General features: G+C 35.2%; 1 protein-coding gene across 5 annotated transcripts in view; it reads left to right on the top strand.

Annotated features, from left to right (window-relative positions):
• LOC110461706 (early endosome antigen 1-like) overlaps positions 1–24,594 on the top strand; it is a 46,439-nt gene that overhangs the window by 3,539 nt on the left and 18,306 nt on the right. For 4 of the 5 annotated variants that reach the window (XM_021515319.1, XM_021515321.1, XM_021515318.1 and 1 more), the window contains 31 exons: positions 1,973–2,068; positions 2,752–2,862; positions 3,843–3,952; positions 4,723–4,870; positions 5,240–5,303; positions 6,076–6,182; positions 6,779–6,865; positions 7,473–7,531; positions 8,060–8,200; positions 8,342–8,410; positions 9,251–9,356; positions 9,889–10,056; positions 11,027–11,194; positions 11,604–11,771; positions 12,451–12,618; positions 12,911–13,048; positions 13,781–13,867; positions 14,360–14,442; positions 14,879–14,972; positions 15,356–15,409; positions 15,618–15,848; positions 16,505–16,639; positions 17,020–17,148; positions 17,924–18,046; positions 18,793–18,891; positions 19,359–19,481; positions 20,237–20,335; positions 20,603–20,743; positions 23,327–23,434; positions 23,855–23,902; positions 24,415–24,510. In XM_021515319.1, coding sequence (XP_021370994.1) covers positions 1,973–2,068; positions 2,752–2,862; positions 3,843–3,952; positions 4,723–4,870; positions 5,240–5,303; positions 6,076–6,182; positions 6,779–6,865; positions 7,473–7,531; positions 8,060–8,200; positions 8,342–8,410; positions 9,251–9,356; positions 9,889–10,056; positions 11,027–11,194; positions 11,604–11,771; positions 12,451–12,618; positions 12,911–13,048; positions 13,781–13,867; positions 14,360–14,442; positions 14,879–14,972; positions 15,356–15,409; positions 15,618–15,848; positions 16,505–16,639; positions 17,020–17,148; positions 17,924–18,046; positions 18,793–18,891; positions 19,359–19,481; positions 20,237–20,335; positions 20,603–20,743; positions 23,327–23,434; positions 23,855–23,902; positions 24,415–24,510 — 3,558 coding nt within the window. The remainder of the gene's footprint in view (positions 1–1,972; positions 2,069–2,751; positions 2,863–3,842; positions 3,953–4,722; positions 4,871–5,239; positions 5,304–6,075; positions 6,183–6,778; positions 6,866–7,472; positions 7,532–8,059; positions 8,201–8,341; positions 8,411–9,250; positions 9,357–9,888; positions 10,057–11,026; positions 11,195–11,603; positions 11,772–12,450; positions 12,619–12,910; positions 13,049–13,780; positions 13,868–14,359; positions 14,443–14,878; positions 14,973–15,355; positions 15,410–15,617; positions 15,849–16,504; positions 16,640–17,019; positions 17,149–17,923; positions 18,047–18,792; positions 18,892–19,358; positions 19,482–20,236; positions 20,336–20,602; positions 20,744–23,326; positions 23,435–23,854; positions 23,903–24,414; positions 24,511–24,594) is intronic. The other variant, XM_021515322.1, reaches the window with a different exon arrangement.

The following is a 24,594-nucleotide window of genomic DNA, read 5'->3' as shown; positions in this document are numbered from 1 at the left end:
TATATTGCTTTAAGCGACTTCTTCTCTGGAACTAAGAGATAGATATCAACCATATTTGAATGGAAGCATCCCTAGGTGGTGGGGATTCAAAATTGTACAAATGGTGGGGCTGACCCCCCAGGGGGCTGAGGGCGGGGCCAAAAGGGGGCAATTTGGCTATATTGCTATAAACGATTTCTTCCGTAAAACTATACCATGGATTTTGATCATATTTGGTCGGAAGCGTTCATGGGAGGCAGGGATTCAAATTTGTACAAATGGTGGGGCTGACCCCCCGGGCTAAGGGGTGGGGCCAATTTTTTTTAACTTTGAAATGGTTGAGATCCCCACCATATTACCATTGATACAACTGCTGAGTATAACGAGAGGAATGCACATTTGCTTCCAGGATGGCTCTAGGGTCTGGCCCCACCCTTGGAGACTTAACCCCTTGGTCATAACTTTGAAACGGTTAAGATCCCCACCCCCAAACTATATATACAATTGTTGGGCATAAAGAGACGAATGCAGTCATGATATTAGAATTGACCCAAGGGTCTGCCCCACCCTTGCAGACATAACCCCAGGGTCATAACTTTGAAACGGTTGAGATCCCCACCCCAAAACTATATATACAAATGCTGGGCAAAAAGAGACAAATGCAGTCATGATATTAGAATTGATCCTGGGGTCTGACCACAACCCTAGGGACCTAGTTTCTGAGTCACAGCTTGGAAACAGTTGAGATCCCCACCCCATAACCATACATAAACTTGCTGGGCATATCCAGGTGAGCGATACAGGCCCTCTGGGCCTCTTGTTTTAAAGTTATCTCCCTTCAAATCTTGTTAGCTTCATGTATAATATCTGAATTACCAGAGTGTTTTAAGGGTATGTATATATGTGTACTTAAAAAACAAATCCTGAATTAAATAACAAGGCCTGATACCTGGTGTTGATTACCTTTCATAGAAATGTTTTACAAGTTCCTGTGAGTGGAACTCTTTTCTCACAGTAATGTGTTATATCTGTACAGTACTCTTTTGCACAGTGATCATGATGTAGCATTAATCTTTAAATCAGTCAATGTCATATCAAATCTGATAAATTTCTGAATAACTGGTTGCTATAGGCTTAACTATGCTATATACAGTATGTATTTATTAAGTACACTTGCCTTTAAATAAAGCCTTCAAACTTGTCTTCGCAATTTTCAAACCATTGCACATTACAGCACATGTCAAACAATTAACTTGCCTTAATCACATGTCGAACCATTAACTTGCCTTAATCACGTGTCAAACCATTAACTTGCCTTAATCACATGTCAAACAATTAACTTGCCTTAATCACATGTTGAACCATTAACTTGCCTTAATCACATGTCAAACAATTAACTTGCCTTAATCACATGTCAAACCATTAACTTGCCTTACTCACATGTCAAACCATTAACTTGCCTTAATTACATGTCAAACCATTAACTTGCCTTAATCACATGTCGAACCATTAACTTGCCTTAATCGCATGTCAAACCATTAACTTGCCTTAATCACATGTCGAACCATTATCTTGCCTTAATCACATGTCAAACCATTAACTTGCCTTACTCACATGTCAAACCATTAACTTGCCTTAATTACATGTCAAACCATTAACTTGCCTTAATCACACGTCAAACCATTAACTTGCCTTAATCGCATGTCGAACCATTACCTTGCCTTAATCACATGTCAAACCATTAACTTGCCTTAAACACATGTCAAACCATTAACTTGCCTTAATCACGTGTCAAACCATTAACTTGCCTTAATCACATGTCAAAACATTAACTTGCCTTAATCACATGTCAAACCATAAACTTGCCTTAATCACATGTCAAACCATTAACTTGCCTTAATCACACGTCGAACCATTAACTTGCCTTAATCACATGTCAAATCATTAACTTGCCTTAATCACATGTCAAACCATTGCATTTGTCTGCTTACAGCCTTCCTCCTCCTCCACCTCCTCCCCAAACAAGTTCTTCTCCTTTGGCAGTGGCAACAACAGCCAGGTAGATACAGATGCAGATGCTGGAGCACAGGTAATTACAAATCCAAGAGACAGGTATACAGAGGATGAAACAAAAGTAATTACCAGTCCAAAAGACAGGTAAATACAGAGGGTAAAAACACAGGTAATTACAAGTCCAAGAAACAGGTAGATGCAGTTGCTGGAGCACAGGTAATTACAAGTCAAAGAGACAGGTAAATACAGATGACGATACAGGTAATTACAAGTCAAAGAGACAGGTAAATAAAGATGATGATACAGGTAGTTACAAGTCAAAGAGACAGGTAAATAAAGATGATGATACAGGTAGCTACAAGTTATGGCTGCTGGTAAAACTAGTTACTGTGGTGGTACATTTAAGAAGTTTCAGAGAGAGTTATTTTTAACTTCCCATCATTATATTTTAATATCTGTTGGATATATTGTTGAAGATGTTTGCAAGTTTTTTTAAGGTTTTATATAACCAAAATATTTGCCAATTATTTGGTATTCTTCAGGGTTTTATATATGTCCACCCTGTTTATTTTTTGTATAATTGTCTGCTATGTTCAACTCCATTCATTATGTTTCAGAGTTTTATAATTGTCAGCTATATACTTAATATCCATTCGGTATGTTTCATGGTTTTGTATGTGCGTTATAATAATCATTCATTCAACATGTTTCAGGGTTTTATATGTGTGCCATATTCATCATTCATTCGGTATGCTTCAGGGTTTTATATGTCCACTATGCATGAAAGCTTTGACATCACCAGAAGCTCTCCAAGCACATTTTGACAAGGAGCATGCAGAAGGTCAAGCTAAACCGGAGGAATCACAAGGGGTATTTATACAGTTTATTATGTATTGTACTACAATTGTACTGCAATAATAATATGATAAGTGATTTTCTACCTTAAGTTGACAACAACTTGTTCCTTCATGAATTTGATTTTTTTTTTAAATATAGCATTGTTTTTAGCTCACCTGGCTCGAAGGGCCAAGTGAGCTTATGCCGTGGTGCAGCGTCCAGCGTCAATATTTTACTTTTAAACAACTTCTTCATAATAATTGCAAGGCCTAGGGTGATGATATTTGGCCAGAAGCAAACTGGGATGAAAGGCTACCTAGTTTGTTCAAACAAATGACCTTCACCCATATTCAAGGTCACAGGGGTCAAATACGTTAAAATCTTTAGATAATTTCTTCTGAATAAACATCAGGCCTAGAATGTTGATATCTGGTCAGTATCATGCTGGGATCAAGGGCTTCTAACTTTGTTAAAGTGAATGACCTTGACTTATATTTAAGGTCACAGGAGTCAAATTTGTTTAAAATCTTTAAATGACTTCTCCTGATAACCATGAGGCCCAGAATAGTGATATTTAGCAAGTAGCATGCTTGGATAAAGGGCTATCAAGCTTTTTAGTTTGAATAACCTTGACCTACTTTCAAGGTCACATTTGGTCAAATATGTATAAACATTTAAATGACCTAATCTTAATAAACAAAAGAATTGGGTGGTGATATTTTGCAAGTTGCATCCTGAGATGAAGGGTTATAACATTTGTTCAACGTAATGACCTTATTCTTTTAGCAAGTTCTTTTGAATGACATAAAGTCATAAATACTGATATTTTGCCTGTAGCTTTATTTTAGATCACTTTTAAGGTTACAAGTGTGAGATTTAGACCAGGTTAGCGATGCAGGCCCATTGGGCCTCTTGTTCTTGTTTATTTGCAAGATGTCTACACTGAAAAAAATATGAAAATGCAGATATAAACAGCAGAATTTTAGCATGTGTAAGTTTTTGTTTACCTGTAGGAGGGGTTCCTCTGTCCTATCTGTAAGAAGTCCCTCCCATCACCAGAAGAACTGCAAGCCCACTTTGACTCCGCCCACGATGATGATAAGCCAGCCTTCTCAGAGAACAGGTAATGTGACCTACTCCAGTGCCTTTAAAATGAAATCTAACAGGACTCCAATGCCTATAAAATGATTTCTAACAGGACCTTAAACAAATTCTTATCTAAATTGATGTTCAGGTATCCCAGAACTTTTAATTACTGTATAGCGTACCGTATGGTACTTAATTTTTTCAGCCTATGTGATGTCTGATACATGATTATGATCATAGACCTAGAAAGAATAGATGGGCTGTATCATGGATTGTATAAATCCTGTATCATAATACAAGGTTCATTAGTATAGTTTTGAATTGACAAATATAATTTATATGGCTGCTTTTGTGTACCAAGTTCAACTGTTTCACAGACTGAACCTGAAATAAAATGACAGGCTCTGATCTCTGAACCAAGGCTGATCTCTGGAAAATTCAGAATGTGCATATCGAGGCATCTGGAAGTGCCTGGGAAAACCCAAAATTTTTGACGATCTCAAGTTTGCAGTAATTGTTACATAAAACAATGTAAAATTACACAATCATCATATACTTTAGGATATGTTGTAAAATTTAATACATGAGTGAAAGAAACATACATTATTCTTTATCTATTGTTATTAATTTGTCATATGACTCCGAAACTGTGCATGTTTAGCCCTGCTTATAAAGATGGCACAATTTTGGTCTAAGTGCGCTCATTTACCATGGAATATTTTTGCGCCTTCTAAACTGTTTTCAACCAGTATATTCACAAGCATCCTATTTGTTCCCTGTTGTATAATATGTCCAACTATTTTGCAGGGACGGAGATGTTTTAGCAATGAGACAGGAGATAGATGACCTGAGAACGTCCTTAAAAGAAGAGCGCTGGTACACAGAACAGCTCAAAAAGGAATTGGAGAAAACAGCTGAACCGGGAACTACACCAAACATACCTCTGTCAGCCCAGGTAACCATGGTTACATTTAGACATGTAGTAGTGTGACTAGATTTATACAGTCATTCTGATATTAGGAATTGTATTTTTTGCAAATAGACAAAATGAAACAATTGATTTTTAGAATATCTGTTTAGTGCATAAAATAACTGTCACATACAGAATGTATGTACATTTTGGGTTATTATTTTGTTAGCAATAAGCCCCAATAAAAAAAAGTCGTAATTAAACTAACCATATTTATTTTGAAACGATATTGACCAAGGAAAGTCGCTCCTAATCGGGATTAAATTATTAACATGTAATGTAGCAACACCTACTGAAACACCACAAGGGAGATAACTCTAGTTTGGTTGGTGACAATGTGTGTGTATATTACAGGAGCGAGCTGAGCTGGAGATGTGCCGGTTACAACTGAGGGGTTCAGAGGAAAGTAGGACACTATGTGAGTAATGTGTTAATTGTTCTATGTGTGAGAACATTTATTCTGCCTCACTTTACAAAAAAAAAAATCTGTTTACATGCATGCATGTATAATGTACATTGAAATGTACAAGGAATATAACAAAGTGAAGATCAAGAAAGACTTTGGTAGTTACTTAGTTTATGGTAGAAAAGCCAATACATGCTGATTTGTAAAAATATCAAAAAAACGAAAATTTACCTGGTTTTTGTGTCGCCTACGACGGATGTCGGAAAGACACATAGGCGTTGCTTTTCCGACGGCGACGGTGGCGTCAACAATGTTAAGGTTTTACGTTTAGCTCTGTTTCTGACAAAGCTTTACCAACCAAACCTCAATCATAGATGTATCATGGGTAGTAGAGCCTACTACTCTAAAAACATTTCATGGATTTCTGCACTTTTTCGGATAAAAACCTGAAATTTCTGCACTTTAAAAAAAAATCAATGTTATGATTTTGCGTTTAGGTCCGTTCCTTATGTACTATGTCAAATGCTTATTATATTGACAAAGCGGGACAGGCGACACATATAACTACGCGTAATTCTTGTATATCACTTTGGCTATTGTCTGATGTATGGTAGTGACTTTGAAAATCCTGCTTTTACACACTAGAAACATATTTAGTTGTCGCCCCTGTATCTGATGGTGGGTTTCCACACCACATAATAATGCTATGGACTTAGCCCAGTATCTGATAGTAGCTGTTGATATATGATATAATGATATGTAACAAAATGATTTATATCTGTAGTGAGTTCTGAGGTGCACCATCTACAGTCCAAGATTGCCGAGTTGACGGCCAATTCTGAGAATGTTACGACAGAGCGTGATCGACTACGGTCAAAGTCAGGAGAACTGGTAGGGCTCACCTCACACTATAGCGTAGCTGTAAATGTTAAAATCTTAATCTGCTCTGAACAGATGAGTTTGGACAATCTTTTGAAGGAATTTTTGGCTTGTCTTTAAGTGCATTTCATTGCAATTTGTTTTGCATATTCTCAGGGTCGACTATATATAGATTGATTCCATCCATTATCAGAACTGTTTGTAAAACTAGCACAAAATGTGTACATGTACCCAAGAATTTAATGCTGTTATGTTTCATACCAAATTACATTTTGTATCTTACATATTTTTGAATAGTTTTATCGTCTGTGAAATGTTTAGAACTTCTAAACTATAATTGATGAAACCCAAAACAAATCATCAGAAATATTTTGTTAAGCTTACATACCATTTTGAGAACCATCAGCATATTTCCTGCATTCTTTAATGGGAAATGTGTTGATGGTTCTTACCTTGAATATATCAAGATTTGTGACTATTAAATTAAGTCTGATATTTGCTCATATCACTGTGTACAATAGAAGCCAAGTTCTTCTACAGCAAAATTTGTTTTTACATGTATTTATCTTTAAAAAGAAATTAAAAGTTTTGTTTTTACTCCATTTTAGGCAGGTGACTTAGTATCAGTGAAAGCCAAAGCTGATGAGGTCGAAGGTCAAAGATCAGCTTTAGAGGACCACATCCTAACGCTGAAGGTAAAGCTCAAAAGGGAGACTTTATATATACTCATTGAGGAGCATTAAAGAAATAGTGAAACCTGTCTAAACCAAACAATGTAGGGAACAAAAAAATCAGAATAAAAAAGTTTTCAAATTTGACAGAGCAAATGAAATATATAATATGATTTATGTACTCTATTTCTTACTATATATATTACACAATCCTTGAACTGATGCTTATGTACAAACGATGACAGAGGGAAATTAGTTGTGATATTTGTAATTCTGGACAGATTGGGTGCCCGGGGTGGCGCAGTGGTTAACACAATCGCCTTTCACCAATTCAAGGCGGCTGGAGTTCGACTACAAAACCACATGGGTTTTCTCCGGGTTCTCCGGTTTCCTGTTATTTTCAGATCTCCAACGCAAACATCCGAGCCAAAGAGTGATTAATATAAGTTGAAATAATTTATTTCATAATTGTAGTAAAACAAATACAGTCTATATTTATAATCCAAAAGAATTTCTTCACAGTTCTGTAAAATATTCAACATAGTAAATTTAAACGTCCAGAAATGTGTTTCTGTTATATTTATGATCTTGGGTGGAACTGATCGAAATTGTCGGATCTTGTTTTCTGCAGCAACAAATAGAAACCGTGACTAACCAGAATCAGAGTTTGGAGATCCAGCTGGCACAGAGGTAGGTTATATAATTAATATTGTTTTACCCTGAAGTGTGTGTATTGTAAGTGTATATTGTGATACTAAGCTGGCCTTTATCAACAGTCAACTCAGTAATTCCAAACCATAAATTGCTATAAATACAAGAGTATGTAATAATAAACATGTATTTAAAAAACATCACAGCATTTTATATCAGTTATACCTCCTGACTTCAAGTTAATTAACTAAAAAAAATTGTAATATTTTTGCAAAGTGAAGTAAAAAAAAAAATCAGTTTGTATATTTATGCTTTTTTTTTTACATTTTTCTTCATGAAAATTAGTATATCTTCATCACCCGTCACTGACTTCCTGTTCTAGTATTCTTGGTAAAAGTTTAATGATTTAGTGTTTACATACCATATTTTTTATTCTTACACATTCATCTCTTTTAAAACAAACAAAAAAGCTGCAAATATCCATATTGTCCAATTAGGGTAAACATATGTTTTTTTAGAAAAAAACAAAACAAGTTTCTAGTGTATGCCCTCTTACAACTTGTACAGGCCAGGTGTGGAGGATGTCATGGTACTGAAGGAGGAGCTGATCTCCGTACAGACTCTCATGGACAACGTGTCGCAGGCGACGGAGCGTGAACGGGACAACCTACAGAGGGAACACAAGGCTCTTCAGGCAAAGTTCGAAGAGTGAGCATGGAAATTTAGTATTTTAACTAAATAAGGAAATAATGATAAAGATATCGATTCAAATTTGGTAAAAATATTAACTTTTGCTTTAAAGCTTTGATAAAAAGGTTGTATCATACAATTTTGTTTCCTTTTACACAGGTCAGAGACAAAAATAAAAAGTTTGGAGTCTCAGATCGGAGCAGCCCCTCGTTTGGAGGAAATACACCAGTGAGTTGATGTGGCATATAACTGTTACTGTATACAACTATGATTTCATGCTGTGGAAATTTTGTGTATATATGGGAAAATATTAATCATAATGCATCATTGAATTGTTCTTTTTGAGATTATAAGGCATGCAGTGTTACTTGATTCAAATTGTTCAGCCATTTCAGTACTTCTAGATGGATAACCAATACTATTGATTAGATGGATAACCAATACTATTGATTAGATGAATAACCAATACTATTGATTAGATGAATAACCATTGCTGAAGGTGACTTAATACTGAGGGAAGAACTCAGTGTAGATATTGAATTTGAAATTTATCATCCATACAGTAAAAAATACTTTCGTCATTTGACAATCATATATTACATCATTGGTATTCAGACTTTTCAATTGATTTCATTCCAGTAGAAAAAACGTGATCTAGTGAAAAAAAATAAAAACGCTTTTTGACTGAATTATATTTTCTGACCATTATTGCTCTAGAGGTTATTTAATTAGATACAACATGGGGTTTAAAGTTTTAAATACATGATTGTTTAATTATTATGTAAATTTTTGAGGTCAATTAGATATCTATTAGAGGGATTTATGACATTTTGAAAGAGTCCAGGGTGAAAAAAGCGAGACTTTCAGTTATTAACAGTATTTTATCATACAATGGAGAATTTATAAAGTCTCATCTTCAGAATTATTAAAACTATTTTTGAAATCATTGTTTTCTCCTATATTAGTACTGGAAGTACTTGGTGTTGACAAAGTTGGTATCTTTTTTATTAAAGTGTTAAAAAGGATAATAAAAGTGATAAAAATGATGCATTCTATACTATTTGTCAGGTTGAAGTCTTCTATGTCCAACTTAGAGGGAAGTAAGGAGGAACTGACCAGCACGGTCAAGGACAAGGAGGAGGAGATCAAACAACTACAGGAAAAATGCAAGCAGGTCAGAGTTCATTTACTTACAGGATAAATTAAGTGCATGAATGGGTCAGAAGTCAATTACTAAATAGGTCAAATAATGGGTCATAGATCAGTTACTAAATGATAGGTCAAAGATAGGTGAAATATTTGTCACAGATCAATTATTAAATACCCGTAGGTCTGATAATGGGTTAAGGTCAGGCCTCACAGGATACCGGTAGGTCAAATAATGGGTCATATGTCATTTACTTACAGGATAGGTTCAGCATGTAAAATCATGGGTCAGAGGTGAAACTGACATTTATTGTTTCAGACTGAGTAGGTAGCAAAAACTGAAATTAAATACAACTGCATGGTAAAAGCATGAAAAATTGTCTCCAAATGAATGTTTTAATATATCTAGGGCAATATTTCCATGATATTACATAGCAATATTTCAACTTAGTACAATCTACTGTTCTCAAGTTTAATAAATATTAGCTGCAGGTTATTTAAGACATAAAACAGAAATTAGGTAGTTAAAATTGTATGTGTTGATTTGCTGTCACTGGCAGGTAACACAGAAACTGGAGGAGGCTGAGAAAAAAACAGAGGTCAAGGATGCAGAGGTTGTGAAGCTCCAAGGTGACCTTGACTTTGTAAGTGGTAACCTAGCAACCACTCAGACCCAGCTCAGGCAGAAGGAGGAAGAGTACACACAGCTTCAGTCAGATCACCTCTCGGTAGGTAAAGATAGCAACACCAGATCCATTAATTTCAAAACAAATCTATGCTTTTTCAGAAGTCTTTAATAGTGTAAATGCATGTTTTTTTACCAAAGTGACCTAGGATTGGAGTGATACTATGTATAGCTCTGATGCCACAGGTTTACAAGTTTGTGCAGTGGTGAATTTGTAGTTTTCTTACATTGTTAGATATGTAACGTATATATCCTGTAATAATCCCGGGGAAGCCAACATTATATAATACCTGACTCAAAATTAAAAGGAGTTGGGCCTATCTATTATAGGACAATGAAATAACCTTTGTTGCTATTTCTACAGAAGAGCAGTGGGTATACATGTATATGGATGATCAAGTCTTACTTTACAAGGAATGTTCTCTCTCTAGTTTGTTGAACTTGCTTTTTCTTCATACCACCAAAGTGCCAATGCCTCGAACCTTACCTTAAGCTTATGTACAATATATGGATTTGGCTGGTAACTTGTACTGTTACAAGTTTCTTAAAAACAGACTTATAATATGTTGATAGTTAACTTTAACTAATTCGGTCTTTTATTAGTTCCTCATTACATGAGTTATCTGGTATATGAAATTAATGAAGATTTCATGTTAAATTGGTATTAAAGGTTATTGATTTTTCATATGGAAGACAGTTGTTTATTTCTTCCATTGACTTATAAAGTCATTGATATACATCTCCTTAATAATCAGTACATGTTCTGAATGTGCATTGTAAGGTGTATATGTTTTGCATTGTTGTTGTGTAGTGTTAATGTTTAATGGCATAAAAAATCAATTAAAAAGAATCTTTATGATAATCTTAAATTTGATACATGTGAATTGATTGTTTTTAGGCATTTTCAATATTTTTAAAACAACCAAGAACGTTTTTGATATGCTAGATTGATTAAGAAAGGCTCAGTAAATTTTTGAATAAGAGTTTATGTAATCCATTGTTGGACATCTCAGGTAACACAGAAACTGGAGGAGACTGAGAAGAAGACAGAGGTCAAAGATGCAGAAGTTGTGAAATTCCAAGGTGACCTTGACTCTGTAAGTGGTAACCTAGCAACCACTCAGACCCAGCTCAGGCAGAAGGAGGAAGAGTACGCTTTGCTTCAGTCAGACCTCCATTCAGTGGGTAGTACGAGTAACATCAAATACATTCTTTCTCAATTTTTTTTATTTTTATGTCCCTTTGAGAATGGGAGAAGGGTATGTGTAGTCTTACATATGATCTGTTTAAATGAAAGCAGTGTATTTCTAGTATTAATATAACCCAGGAATACACATTTCAGTCTCATATGACTAAGTATAGAATATATACTGTGAGTTGTACATGTTTTGCAATGTATAAAAGATTCCTAAAAGATCAAATTAGATAAAAAAAAGTGTATTTTTGGAGAAGTCACAAACTTGATACAGTGAATTGTAATTCAAGAATGCTTCAGTATTATAAAAAAACATACCATATTTTATATGATGCATGCTACAGAAACATGTACTGAGTGATTGTTGAGATCATTTGATTTTGATGTCACTTCAGGTAACACAGAAGCTGGAGGAGGCTGAGAAGAAGACAGAGATCAAGGATGCAGAGGTTGTGAAGCTCCAAGGTGACCTTGACTCTGTGACCGATGACTTATCGACTGCTCAGACCAAGCTCAGACAGAAGGATGAACAGTACATACAGCTACAGACGGACTTGCTTTCAGTAAGTATAGGGCAACATCAAATCAATTCATTCTCCAGAATTAAAGCAAGGAATACATGATCCCATAGTCCATGGTTGTGCCTGCATCGGCTTTGGATCTTAGATTTTGTATGGTTATATTTATTGCATGCAAAGTTTTTAATTTATATATAAATATTGAAAAGTGCTGGAGAGTACTAGTTGAGACGTTAACCAGGCCATCAGGGATGTGACTTTGTTTTCATGATGCCAGCAACATTCCATGATCATTCAATGGGCGAATGCTGGTATCCCTCTGTATTATTTACCCAGTAATGAAAAACGTATTTTTCTAGTATTTATTTCAGTCTGTGATGTAAATCTCCATACCAACTTTTCAGTATTAACTCATTCACCCCTACATATCTAAACTGGACTTGCCAAGTCATTGATTTGGTGAGGTTCAAATGTGACTTTAGGGGTGAATGAGTTTGTGATGTTATCATATAATTATTATCTCTGAGAAATTCATATAAAAGTCATAATAATTTTTGTATGAATTCCAAACATGCTACAATCAATATTTATTTGAAATTTTGAAAAACAAAAACAATTACCATATTTATGCAAGATTTAGAATATGAATTTCAAATTCTGAGTGACTTCTCATGAAGCAGGTTTTTTATGTACTGTATACTATTATCTTTGGGGGTTTTATCAGGGAAAGGAACAAAGCAGCACCATACAGGAACAGCTGCTTGAGAAAGCCAATCAGATTTCAGATCTCCAGGTAGCCCTGGACAGGCGTGAGTCAGAATTGACCTTGACTAATCAGAACCTAGAAGAGAGTAAGGTCAAGGTCAAGGACGCCGAGGAAGAGTTGACACAGGTACAGTTACTAGTTTGGTGCTTTGTTCTAGTATTCCTATTACATAAATAAGGTTATGTATAGTATCATTGATTTCTTAATTAATTATTGAAATATATTACTTACATGGTGAATTTACCTGATAATTTAGAAGATTTTGTTTTTCATTTAAATAATATGTGAAAGATAATACATGTATAGTATTGTGTTAAAATATATTGAACATTGATAATTAACTTTTTAAGGTAAAACTATTTTCAAGTTCATATTAAATGGTGTTTTGAATGTGTGGTTTTTGTGCCATCTGTTGTAGACGTTACAGACTGTCCATGACAAGGAAGCCAACATCTCTGAACTAGAGAAACAGCTGACTGACCATAAGTCACAATCACAAGAACTCTTGCACCAAAAGGAGCAAATGTGTAACAACCTCAAACTGGAGCTTGAAAAGGTAAGCTTCCCTGGAGATGAAATATGTCAAATTTGTATTGAAAATATTTGGTTGACATCAGGGGGCAGGTCACTTTCCCAACCTGAACCCCTTTGATTTGTTACAGGGGATATCTTGTGTTTACATTTTAATGAGAGGAAAATGATGTAACAGAATTGACAACAATTGAAGTATTGTGCTGAAGAGCTTGTTTTTGATATTGCCTCAATAATGCAACCACTTTTAAGCTAAGTAAAAGTGGCTAAGTAAATTGTATGGTGCAGCTGAGTTACTGGGACATTTTTGTATAGGAAAGTGCCAATCTGAAACCCCTTAAAAACTTTGTGGATAGATGGACAAATGGATTGCATTGGCAGTGGCTGGATTTATGAGGCTGTGTAGTGGGACATATGGTTAAGTGGTGCCTAGACACTAATAATGGCTTAGTGGGAGCTGGATAAATGAGGATTAACTTCATTTACTAAAATTGATGTGGTGGCTGAGTGGTTAAGGCGTCTGACATTCTGCTACCACTAGCCCTCCACCCCTGGGTCGCAGGTTTGAGACCTACATTGGGCAGTCGCCAGGTATTGGCCGCAGGTCTGTGGTTTTTCTCCGCTAGCTCCGGCTTTCCTTCAACACCTAAACCTGGCACATCATTCAATGACCATAGCTGTTAATAGGACTTTAAACCCAAACAAACCGAACCAAGTTAATTATGCATATCAAACTGTTTACCTTATACATTTTCAGGAACAGTCCAGCGGAGAAACTCGGTCTTCAGAGCTGGACGGTTTACAGCAGCAGTTGTCTAGTATGACGCAGCATTACCAACAAGAGGTCAGTCATAAAAAAATGATCATATTTTCAGGACAACACGGCTAAACAAAATTAAGTCAAAATCAGTGGTTGTAAATGGAAAGCAAAAAGTTACCAGTAGATCTTTAATAGTAACATTTATATATTATATTTAGAATCTGTGTTTCAATGTGAGTCTATAGGTATAACACAGCCAAAGATGATAAAAATCTAATTTTGTGATTGTTGGCACTTTTAATCAAAGTGTACATTATTGAGCCCTATATTTTCCCATTTGAAGAAAAAAAATCAGTTATGCCATCACAAAGTTAAATGTAGACTGGGCGATCCAAATGATGGATATTCCTTTATGTATGTTTCAGTTGGTCTTGAAATATTGCGACACATTAAATATGTACATTGTTTGTGTAGAAAGAAAAACTTTGATATCACATATTTCCAAACTGATGAATCTTGTTGAAGAAAATCTACATACAGTATACCTAGACTTAACTGTTAGTTATCCCTCCTCAGTGTTCCGCAAATGATGAGCTGAAGACAACCTTGAGAGAGAAAGAGTCGCTACTACAGGAGGAGCAGAGGAAAGTCAATTCAAAGTAGGTCACTGCTTCTCTGGCTTGAAAGTATGACATCCCTTCATTTCAAGTACATCTTGTAGTATATGTCAAATTAAATGGGTTATGACTTGTATCAGTTGATTGTACTTTTCAGTCACATGATTTGGGAGAATGATGTAACTAAATGTAGTTTTCATCACCCATTTTTTTCTCCATAGTATTACTGTACCTATGCTAACAAGCATATTACTTCACCACCAATATTTTATATTAAACTGAAAGTTCATTGCTTTCCAAACCATATCAGTAAAGTTTAAATATATATAAAAGTTTTGTGATTGATGAAATATTCATATTATCTTAATTGATATATTTTGGAATTTTTATAAATAAAATCTTTCTCTAAAAAAAACCCACTCTGCAGTCAATTTTTGACCAAGATATACTTATAAAAATCTGTTTGATCTGCTCTCAGGGAGGAGAAGATCACATCACTAGAGAACCAGGTGACCTCCAGTAAAGAGGAACTGACCAGGCTGGAGACTGAGAGGACTGACCTCATAGCCAAGGTCAAGTAAAATAATATTTTACCATAACCTAGTATACTCTGAAATCAAATATTTTCATGGGGCCAAAATTTCGTGGTTTCCCAACAAAAAAAACATTCCATGGGTACATGATTTGTGGATTACGAGCACCCACTCATATGGAAAATTGCTTTATGTCAAACTTGTAATTACGTCGTGGATCTATGAATTTGTGGATGAAGATCTAGATTACCCACGAAATCAAGGAAATTAAAAACCCACAAAAATTAATGTATTAAAAGTATTACAAAACCACCAATCTATATACAAAATGTAATATGTAAATATCTAATTCATATTTTCAAACACTGAATATTAAATAAACATACGGTATGTTAACTGTTTGATGAATTATTTGATTACAGATAGAAGCCGGAGAGGGAACAGAGACCGTCATCATTCAGTTAAAACAAGAAAAGGTAAGGTTTCAAAAAATTTAAAAGCTAACTTCATAACTTAACACAGTACATGTCCAAGTTTAAAATTGTGGTATTCTCACTAAAACTGTCAAACCTAGGTGATCTTATCAAACTTTGGTGAATTTATGGATAAGTTAGTACCATGGTACATACTTTTGTATGTAGACTACTGTAATCCTTTTCATATTACACATTATTCTCACTTCAGGAAATGATACAAGAGAAACTGACCACTTTGGAGCAGACGCTACAGACACAGACCGCCGATAATGAAGTCAAAGTTGAAAGTTTACATAAGCAAATCACTGAGGTCAAAGGTCAATTACAGGCAACAGAGGACAAAGGTCAGAAGTTACATGCAACATTAGAGGAACAAGGAGAACAGCTGACCTCTGCTCAGCAGAGGTTGCACTCACTGGAGGGGGAGGTCAAGGTCAAGGTTAGTAATCAAGGACAAGGTTATGACAGTAAAGGTATTCAGTGTTAAGTTTAGTACTAGAGGTCAAGGAAATAGTTCAAGGTCATTGTCAAAGATACCACTCAAGGTCAATATTTCTGCTTAATGTTAATGCTTAGACCAGTGCTCAAGGTCAAGATTAATACTAGACATGACTGGTCAGCCTTGAGGTTTAAATTAGCATGACAGATTTTACCAACTTTTGAATGATCTAAAAGACAGACTGAAGGTAATACAATATTGCATTTTGTATCTGTGCCATTCCTCTTCCGGAGGGTTGGGGGCTTACTGAAGATATTTCTTTAACAATGAAAAAGGTGAACAGATAAGAATTGTTGAAAATAGTTTGAAAGTTAGAACCATCTTTTGGGAGGAATGTTTGTCTAGTCAAATCATTCTTGTTCTACCACATGACTGTAACTCGTGTCTCAATAAAGACCAGACTTTCATTCAAAAGCTGAAGTTGTGCTTTAGTAGCTCTTCAATATTTGATTTAACTATTTTAAAACCCTAACTAACAATATGAAAAAATTAAAGCAGGATAAAAAATAAATCTTCGAAAAAATACAGAAAATCAGCATTTATTAACGTGAATTGAATTACAGATTGTATTGCTGAATGAAGATTTATAATTATAGACGGAATCTCTGCTGGGTTTAGAGGCAGCCAAGACAAGTCAGAGGGTTGACCTAGAGAACCACCTCAAGACAGCTCAGAACATGGTGGAGGAAAAGGGGGCGGAGCTGGATAAACTCCGCCTTCAGGTCGACCAGGTCAGTACAGATCTAGAGGTCAAGCATTTTTCTAAATTTTGTGTTTAAGTACATTTTGTACTTGTAACTGAAAAGTAAAGACAAGTTATTATAAAAGTGATCCAGGATTTAAAGCATGGGATGTTTGTACATTTGTAAACTTTACCAGAAGAAAATGTGATAATTTTTAAAATTATCACATAAAGGATTTGTCAATTTTAAGTTATTACATAAAGGAAATTTGTCAATAGTGTTGTCTGTTTTACCATAACTATCCAAGACCCTTTGCAGGAAAATACAGAAAAATAGTTTGATTTAAGTGAGTTTTTTTTCATGATAATAATTGAATTTAGTAAGATCACAATATGAAATTTTATACATTTTCGTTGATGGGTGTACAGGTACAGAAGGATTTGGCAGCTAGAAAAGAGAAAATAGTTGCCATGGAAACTTCACAGAAGGAACAGCTAGAAAAGTTCGCCCTGTTGTCTCAGCAACACACCAGTCTAGACAGACAACACAAAGAAAAAGTAAGGCACTTGCATATATCATTTGAAAGAAAAAAATCAACATACCCTACATGTATTATTTAATGCGGGGATTTTTTTTTATTTTTCTTTTACTTTATATCGTTTTAAGTCTAGCACATGTTTTAGGTATGGCTTTATATTAAAGAAGATTTTTGCTAAATTAAAAAGGACTTGAAGAAATTGAGCTCTTTGGAGCCAACTATAGCTAGCCCTAGGTGAACAATTGAAAAAAAATATCATTTGTTAAGAAATTTTTAAAAGAAAAGTGAGGGGGGGGGGGGGGAAATTGCAAGCACACACTCTTTACCTGATACATTTATACCAATTTGAAAGTGGAAAAGGGGGCTTATTTTTGTTAACTAGGTATATACAGTAGTACATGTTTATAGGAAAGGACATTTTAAAGTGGTTTTCAGAGTTGACACATGATTAGTTATAACCACAAAAACTAACAATCATAATATAATCACCCAATTGTAATGAGACGTTACAGAAAATAACTTCAGGCATGTTATCCTGAAGAAACCCAGGTCAGCTAGTCACAAGTACGGGCAGTAATCCTACAGATGGACCATCCCCAGTGACTATAATTATCAGTCTAGACAGTTTGAAACCAGTTAAACTGTTGGCTGAAGATGAAAAATTAAAACTTATTTATTTCAAAATTGAAAGCACATTTGCATATTGTTGGTGTTGAATTCAGAGTTAAGAGGAAGTGTGCAAAGTTCCCTGTAGGAAAGATTTGAATGATTTTACTTTTTATGTTCAACCATAGCTGGCAGCCTTAGATAAGTCGGAGAAGGACCTAAAGGAGGCCAAAGACCAGTTATCATCAACCAAGAAAGTCCTGGAGGAGAAAAACAGGGTACTTCTACAAGTAGAACAGGACCTAGACATGGTAAGGTGTTCCTATACTCTCATATCGTTATCAGATATAGTAAAATAGATATGTTATACTACAGTATAAAATATTGGCAAGAATTGGGATTGATGAAATAAACAATAAGAGGTACATACATGTAACAGGAGTGAAAAAATGCATGGCCAAAACTCTCCGAACTCAAGATGGACGCTCTACCAATTGTACTACCTGGTCCACGACGATTGAACCTCTCAAGTTACGCTACATTCCTCCCTCCTTTTTCTAAGTCTTCGCCCCCGAAGATGACCAATTCTGTAACAGGAGCAAATAAAATGTTCGGCCATACTGGTATCCGAACCAGGGACCCTCCAAACTCTAGTTCAAGGCTCTACCATTTGAGCTACCTGGTCGCTGATGATCAACCCAGTCTAGTTCAGCTACATACATAGATCTCATTCCTTTAAAAGTGTCTTAATATATCTTAACAAGACACAAGAGTTGGGAGATTTATTTGCTAATATAAATATCTTATGCATTATAATAGATCTACAGTGGAGGGCAAACATTTCTAAGAACTGTGTTTATTGTCCAATAACATCATCAGCTGAATGACTCTAAAGAAACGTATTGTAACATTCGCTGTGTTAATTTATGATGTACATTTCATTTTAAGATTGTTCATCTCAGGATTGAAGACTAAAAAATATGCTCTTTGTAGTTATCACATAATTATTTTGAATTGATGAATGTACAATTCTTATTTTGAATGTATTTTTATCCAGACTAAGAAAACGAGTGGTAAAGAGATAGGAAAACTTAAAACTCGGGTCGAAAAACAAGCCACGGAAATGACAGGCTTGAACCAGCAGCTGGTCACTTTGGTGAGTCTGTTATTCTTTAAAAAAAAACTTTTTTTATAATAATAATGGTAATAATCATCAATAATAATAATAATAATTCATCACAACCTAGTTCGTAGGTCGTCTCAAAGCGGTTCAGAAATTATTATCCGTGGTTTTTCTCACTTTTTTTATACAATTGACTATGTCATGAAAAAAATTATCTGACAAATGATATTAAGACAAATACGTATACCGTGGTAATTGTTTCTTTAAATCACTTAATCTTTTTCCTTTTTGAAATCATTTCGTTGACTCTGAAATAAAAAAATAAAAAAACTTTTTTTTTTACCTAGGATATAAATAAAGATAACGTGAACATCTGGCCAGAAATTTTGAAATTTCATCAGATTCTTTAAAAAAATTACCATGTAGTATATATTTTGTTGTCCTGCAAGAATGTTAAAAGGATTTGTAAAGAATTCTACTAAATTCTTTGTCTGGTGTAGAAATCAGATCTGGAAAAGAAGGAGAAATCTTGCCTTGAACTTAGCCAAGAATTAGAGGTTACCAAGAAGTCTCTCACAGAAAGAACAGCTACTCTGACAGCGCGCGAGGAGGAGATGGCTAAGGTTGGTAATCCATCCCGTTACAGATCATGTTACAATGAAATATCGTGATTTATTTTTCGAAATCATTCATGTGAAATTTTACCCACACTGTGGGTAACCAAGGGGTCCTTTGCTAAAGTGTTCTTTTTTATTAAGTTTTTCAATATTTTTTTTAACTGCACAAATTATAAGCATATCAAATTTTACAGGACTGGCTAGCGTATCTATTGAAATCCCAAGTCTAGTGAGTTACATTGTATGGGTTGTTTCTGGTACTTATGAAAGGGTGTTAATAAAGCTATGTTCATTATATACATGTATAACTAGGGGCCACAGTGGGCGAATGGTTAATGCGTCTAGTCATCTACAATCACTAGCCCTCCACCACTTGGTCACAAGTTTGAGGCTTACATAGGTTGTTGCCAGGTACAGGGCAAAGGTCAATGTTTTTCCCCAAGTACTCCATGTTTCCTCCACCACCAATACTTGGCACCTCCTGTTAATAGGACATAAAACACTTGAAACCCAAACCATGTACATTCAACTTTCTTTGCCATGATGATTTACCTCTGAATTCAAATGAAACTTGACTAGCCAAAAATATTAAATCCACATGTTATGCACAAGGTGAAGTCTACTGGTCCATTTAAGTGGAGACCTAAAATTTCATGTAAAAGAATAGGGTAACAAAAATGAAGGTAAACACTAAAACTTGAATAGCACTGTAGAGGATGTTCTGACTCCATGCATAATATGTATTATACTTTACATTTCAGATGGAGAAGAAGCACAAAGAAGACATCAAAGGAATGAAAGGAGATTTGGGAAAGATGAAATCTGAGGGAACAGCCTTACAGGAGAAGCTTCAAGGGGAGGTAAGCCACTAAAACTTAACATTTACAAGGAGGTTTGCCTGATGTATTCATGCTGTTTAACTGTAATTTGGTTTTCAAGTTTTTGTGGACAACAAATTTATAATCATTTTTCTCACCCTTCTAACCTCATATTAATTATCGTGTCAAGTTGTCCCAAGATATTAAAGCATTTAAAAATATCTAAAACTCAAAATAAATTTAATTATTTACAGAATAGGGTCAAGGAGAAGATCAATATTTTAGCATAATTTTTCCTATTTTTTTCAGATGAGCAGTATACAGAAGGAGAAAGAGAAGCTGTTGGTTGACTGTTCACTCCTGGAGAAAAGTGTCAGTGAGCTAAAAACTTCTCTCACGTCTAAAGAGAAGCTCCTCCAAACAACAACTGATACAAGCACTAAAGAAAAGGTAGTTATCTGAACAATGATGAGATTTTATCTATCAAAATTAGATGGAGATCTATTTTCATAAGGTTCTCTGTATTATTTCTTACATCATTTTCTTTCTGTGAGTAAGTCTCACAAATTCTTTTAAAAGTGATATCAGATCAAACCTTAGATTAATATTTAATATTGGACTCATTGAAAACTTACATTGACACCTTAGGTTAACAAAGGGTACATTAACACCTTAGGTTAACAAAGGGGACATTGACACCTTATGTTGACAAAGGGTACATTGACACCTTATGTTAACAAAGGGTACATTGACACTTAGCCTGACAAAGGGTACATTGACAACTTAGGTTGACATACGTTACATTGCCACTTAGGTTGACAAAGGGTACATTAACACTTAGGTTGGCGAAGGGTACATTAACACATTATGTTGACAAAGGTTACATTTACACATTATGTTGACAAAGGGTACATTGACACCTTAGGTTGACAAAGGGTACATTGACACTTAGGTTGAAAAAGGGTACATTAACACTTAGGTTGACAAAGGGTATTTTAACAATTAGGTTGACAAAGGGTACATTGACACTTAGGTTGACAAAGGGAACATTAACACTTAGGTTGACAAAGGGTATTTTGACACTTAGGTTGACAAAGGGAACATTGACACTTAGGTTGACAAAGGGTACATTAACCCTTAGGTTGACAAAGGGTACATTAACACTTAGGTTGACAAAGGGTATTTTAACAATTAGGTTGACAAAGGGTACATTGACACTTAGGTTGACAAAGGGAACATTAACACTTAGGTTGACAAAGGGTATTTTGACACTTAGGTTGACAAAGGGAACATTGACACTTAGGTTGACAAAGGGTACATTAACCCTTAGGTTGACAAAGGGTACATTAACACTTAGGTTGACAAAGGGTATTTTAACAATTAGGTTGACAAAGGGTACATTGACACTTAGGTTGAAAAAGGGTACATTAACACTTAGGTTGACAAAGGGTACATTTACACCTGATGTTGACAAAGGGTACATTGACACCTTACGTTAACAAAGGGTACATTGACACCTTATGTTGACAAAGGGTACATTGACACCTTAGGTTGACAAAGGGTACATTGACACTTAGGTTGAAAAAGGGTACATTAACACTTAGGTTGACAAAGGGTACATTGACAACTTACGTTGACAAAGGGTACATTGACACCTTAGGTTGACAAAGGGTACATTGACACTTAGGTTGACAAAGGGTACATTAACACTTAGGTTGGCAAAGGGTACATTAACACATTATGTTGACAAAGGTTACATTTACACATTATGTTGACAAAGGGTACATTGACACCTTAGGTTAACAAAGGGTACATTGACACCTTATGTTGACAAAGGGTACATTAACACGTAAGCTTGCAAAGGGTACATTAACACATTATGTTGACAAAGGGTACATTTACACCTTTGATTAACAAAGGGTACATTGACACCTTAGGTTAACAAAGGGTACATTGTCACCTTAGGTTAACAAAGGGTACATTTACACCTGATGTTGACAAAGGGTACATTTACACCTGATGTTGACAAAGGGTACATTTACACCTTATGTTGTCAAAGGGTACATTAACACTTACATTGATAAAGTTGCATGTACATGTACTTTACTGAGTTGTCAGTAATCTTTTTTACTTTCTCCTTGAAGGCATCATGGGAGGGAGAGCTGAAGAAAAGTCGAGATCAGCATGCGGCAGACAAGAATCGTTTGAGTGCACAGCTAGAGGAACTGAAGACCAAACTATCCCTTAGGTTAACAAAGGGTACATTTACACCTTAGGTTAACAAAGGGAACATTGACACCTTATGTTGACAAAGGGGACATTGACACCTTAGGTTAACAAAGGATACATCGACACCTTATGTTGACAAATGGTAGATTAACACTTAGGTTGGCAAAGGGGACATTAACACATTATGTTGACAAAGGTTACATGACCCCTTAGGTTAACAAAGGGTACCCTTAGGTTAACAAAGGGTACCCTTAGGTTAACAAAGGGTACCCTTAGGTTAACAAAGGGTACATTTACACCTTCGGTTAACAAAGGGTACATTGAAACCTTATGTTAACAAAGGGTACATTTACACCTGATGTTGACAAAGGGTACATTGATACCTTAGGTTAACAAAGGGTACATTTACACCTGATGTTGACAAAGGGTACATTTACACCTGATGTTGACAAAGGGTACATTGACACCTTCGGTTAACAAAGGGTACATTGACGCCTTAGGTTAACAAAGGGTACCCTTAGGTTAACAAAGGGTACCCTTAGGTTAACAAAGGGTACATTAACTCCTTAGGTTAACAAAGGGTACAGTGACACCTTAGGTTAACAAAGAGTACATTGACACCTTATGTTGCCAAAGGGTACATTAACACGTAAGCTTGCAGAGGGTACATTAACACATTATGTTGGCAAAGGGTACATTGACACCTTAGGTTAACAAAGGGTACATTAACACTTACATTGATAAAGTTACATGTACATGTACTTTACTGAGTTGTCAGTAATCTTTTTTACTTTCTCCTTGAAGGCATCATTGGAGGGAGAGCTGAAGATAAGTCGAGATCAGCATGCGGCAGACAAGAATAGTTTGAGTGCACAGCTAGAGGAACTGAAGACCAAACTATCTACTGAGAAGGTCAGCACACGACTAACACTCCCGAATGAGAATTTAAAATGTATTCACAAATTGAAGGATCATGTCAAATCATTGTAATATTCTAGACCTCAATATTGTCTCTTGGCCAAATCTTTGCCCTTAACCTTTAAAAACAAATTTGACTTGTTTTTGAATTTTCCCATATACCAGTTAAATATACCACAGGTTTCTTCTCATAATGATTTCTTTCTTTCAAGGGGAAATAGAATGAACAAAATCCATACGAGAAGTTCTCATTTTGCAGTAATGAAACTAATACTTCAAACTTTGTCTTCACACAAATACAAATACTCACAGTTCATTATGTTAATTAGCATTAATCTACCAATTATCTCCCTTGGGTGAATTCAAATCAGTATGCTTGTAAAATGTCTGTACAGTTCTGAATTTATTTTACAGGAGTTGGCAACTAATAAATCAGCGTCCGAGACAAGTCTGAAATCTCAGGTAATGTCTTCTTAATATATTATATTATTCTGAATCTTCACAAATAAATTTATATTTCAAAATAAAATGATGCATGTGTATAATAAAACAGAAAGGAATGTTTGTCAAGTTTACGCAAATTAAAATGGGCATTTCTAATATTTAAAAATCGTAGTACCATTTTGCAGAAAAAAACTCAGTATTTATCAGTCGCTAACCACTTATTGGTTATAGTCCCACTCCAAATCAGATGAATAAATGGAAAAAAATTGAACTGTGTTATTAAAACTGCAATTGTCAGCATTAAATGTACAAGAGCCTGAAGTTTTCATTTTTAATATAAAATGAAATTTATCAATTGTCATTTCCTTATTCACAGGAAAAGATTCACATGGCATATACAAATATTGTTTTCTGTTATAGTTTTCATTAACACATTAAAATTAAGTGAGGAAATATGTGTGATGGCAAAAAAAAGGACTTTTTAAAAATTTGACTGATATTTATATTCAGATATATTGTTAATTGTATAGGTAGCCAATCTAGAGACCGAGAAGGCAGCCTTACAGGGTCGGGCAGACAAACTGGACACGGAGGTCACTGACCTGAAAGACAAGTTAGAACTTCAGGTAAGTAAGTGTCAAAGTTCAAGTAAGAAAACTAGGACATAGGTTACTGACCTCAAGGGCAACCTGGAGCTTCAGGTAAGTACC

Source organism: Mizuhopecten yessoensis, unplaced genomic scaffold (genome assembly GCF_002113885.1).
Source record: "Mizuhopecten yessoensis strain PY_sf001 unplaced genomic scaffold, ASM211388v2 scaffold10651, whole genome shotgun sequence".
NCBI lineage: Eukaryota > Metazoa > Mollusca > Bivalvia > Pectinida > Pectinidae > Mizuhopecten > Mizuhopecten yessoensis.
The sequence above is the reverse complement of the archived record's forward strand: the minus strand, read 5'-3'. Positions and strand labels throughout refer to the sequence as shown.